At 32.5% G+C, this 2,940-nt stretch overlaps 1 protein-coding gene across 1 annotated transcript in view; it reads right to left on the bottom strand.

Annotated features, from left to right (window-relative positions):
* The window catches only part of PRKD3 (protein kinase D3), a 65,511-nt gene that overhangs the window by 9,800 nt on the left and 52,771 nt on the right, over nt 1–2,940 (bottom strand). Inside the window, exon 16 of the mRNA XM_054567723.1 lies at nt 2,317–2,415. Coding sequence (XP_054423698.1) covers nt 2,317–2,415 — 99 coding nt within the window. The remainder of the gene's footprint in view (nt 1–2,316; nt 2,416–2,940) is intronic.

Below are 2,940 nucleotides of genomic sequence, written 5' to 3'. Positions count from 1 at the left end.
CTGGAATTCAAAGGATGGTATTAGTTTTGTTATTAAATATGCATATCTATCTATCTACATATACCTGTCCCTAAATATGATAGTATATAATTTTAACACTTACCAACTGGATTATGAATGTGAAATAACTATAGATAGGGAAATTGTAAAACATTTATAACCTCTGATTCATTACTAACTGCATCTTTCAAAAAACCATTTTTGGATTCTAGCTTCCAGAATGCCAAACACCAGACAGGTGTTTTAAGTGTTCAAAATTTTTTGATGAAATGGGAGAGTGCTGATCTTTTGTCATTGGGAGTTTAAGGAGATTACTTTTCTATCAACTGTGAGCAAGAACTATGTTTCATTTTTGAATCCTCAGTGGACTCAAAGTACCTGGACACATAAAGGCACTTAATAAATGTTTGCTGAATGAAAAACAAGTCACAATATTTTAAAACTTACCCTTTATTTTGCTTAATCCTAGAATCTCTCTTCCCAAGCATACTATAAATTGACAAGTAAATGAAATTGAAATGTACTTAAGAGACTGCTTGAAAGAATAACAGTGTTTTCTATGATGGTGGAACAAATTATTGCTAATCAGATGTTTAGATTTGAAAAAAGTTATATCTGCAGGTAGTCGTGTTACTAATGTGTCCATTTGGGAACAGAGTTCTGGAAGTGTGATAAGCTTGGCAAAGCTCAGAACACTTATCTTGCTGCCTTTCTTCTAGTAGGAGGTTGATTTCGGTGACAAATTATACATTCATGCTAAATAAGCAAATGCCAAGTCCTTTCCAGAGGAAATGCCCTGATTCACGAAATGTCTTTAGAAAAGCATTAATATAAAATGAGAGAAAAGGGATTTGGCCTGTATGAACCAGTGGTACAAGGAGTGATGGGAGAGCAAAGATGAAGGTATATTCAAGTGATACTATTTTGAGGATATGGACCCTCATACATGTTTTTACAATGATATTTGTTCTGTGTCATTACTGAATTTGGCTACTTATCTATTTGAGTCTTTGAAGACCAAGACTATTGACCATGAAGAAATATGTACTATCCCTCTTATTTTTAATTTCTTTTTGTTAAGAGCCATTGTGTAGCTAACTTCTTGACAAAGTAAAGACGACTTGGTAGTTTGGCAATACTACCAAGTAGTATAAAGAATAAAGTAGTATGGCTGTGGCTAGCACTGGAGCAAAAGAGACTATTAAGTAAATGATGTTATTTTCCCTTTGTTCCTAGTTGAACAAAGCAGAGGTCACAAATCTGGAGTTTTAGCCTTAGCTGTAGGGATGTGCATCCTTTGTCCATACTATTTTGAAGACTGAATGAGATAAGATTTGGAAGCATTTTATTTAAAACATTGCACCAAACCTTTTTTGACCTCATAGCAATAAGAAATCACTTCTAACCACATACGCCATTATAAAAGAAAGAATATGATTACTTCTTTTAAAAAGTTGAGTAATTTTTAAAAATACCTTTTCTTTGAAAGATGATTTCAGTTGAATTTACACAGTGAAATAGCCATCTGCTGTTTTTATTCTAGCCATTTGTCTAGTTGTACATGTTTTAAACGTATACAACAGTTTGGCAACAGATATTCTAGCTATTTGGAGGATTCATCAACGACACAATCATGAAAAACGTACATACTACTAACATATCTCCTCAGGAAAACTTTTCAAACTTTGGGTTATGATCCATTTTTAGGTTATGAAATAAATTTGGATCAAGTTTTTTAATGAAATTAATTTTAACTAAGTAAAATCAATGTATCATGCATAAGGTGTACACATAGTGTCGTCATATGTGTATGGGTGCTGGTAGTGACAGGAAATGTCATTCTTATGTTGGTTTTGGTGAAAATGTTTGAAATATAACATTCTTAAGAGCAAGAGGAGTTAGTGGGCAGTAAGCCCACTGCGTAATAGATATCAAAATCTATTATCTCCCAATTCAAAGTTACCCTTTAGTTTATTTCATGTGGAATTTGTCCTGAGCAAGGAGCACCTACCAAGGTTGATTCTCCCCCACTTCATTCCCAACCCAGAGAGAGATGAATTGGGAACAGTATCTGTAGAGCTATCCCTTGAGATCTGGTGAAGTCTACAAAGTCTTAATGAAAATAAACAATATAATTAGTAAAATCTGAATTCAAACTATCCAGGTATTAGTTCTCACTGGCAGTTACAGGCCAAAAACGATTTCTGTAAAATGGTTATATATTTGAACCAACAGCACTGCCTTTCGTTACATAGGTTTCATAATATTTTAGCTACATAAAATGATCCTTAAGGAGGCTTTTGGAGAATATCTCACCTGAGGAAATGGTTCTGCTGATGCGAGTAGCACATTTTCTGGCTTTAAGTCACAGTGCACAATATTTTTAAAATGTAGATTCCTCAAAGCAACAAGTATCTGTTATAGAAGGAAATAGGTTTTTTTCAACACTTGGAAAAATCATAGCTAAACCTTAATCTGACCCTGTAAATGGTACAGTTATTTGAAAAGTCCACTATAGGTCATCAAGATTTAACTAAAAGTGTTATTCTGTTCTTCAAGGTTAACAATTCCCACATTATGAATATGTAAAATATACATAATGCCATTTAATTCTCTTATGTAGGTTTTAGTCACCCCAATATATTTAATTAAAAAAATAAAAGTACAGCATAGGGAAGATAGTCAATAATATTCTAACAACTATGTATGGTAATCACATGGGTACTAAACTTACATAGTGATCACTTTGCAAATATAAACTTCTAATCATTATGTTGTACACCTGGAACTAATATAATACTGAATGTCAACTGTAATTTAAAATTTATAAAGAGAAAACAATGTTAACATGAAAGACGACTTCTAAAATAGGATAATGGCAAAATTAAAAAACTAAGCAGTTATCTTTTATTGTCAGAAAAAATTATTCTCTAGTTTTAA

This window comes from Pteronotus mesoamericanus, unplaced genomic scaffold, assembly GCF_021234165.1.
Source record: "Pteronotus mesoamericanus isolate MK-2021 breed Mesoamerican mustached bat unplaced genomic scaffold, CSHL_Meso_final contig_101, whole genome shotgun sequence".
Taxonomy (NCBI): Eukaryota; Metazoa; Chordata; class Mammalia; order Chiroptera; family Mormoopidae; genus Pteronotus; species Pteronotus mesoamericanus.
This window is presented reverse-complemented; position numbering and strand designations above follow the sequence as displayed.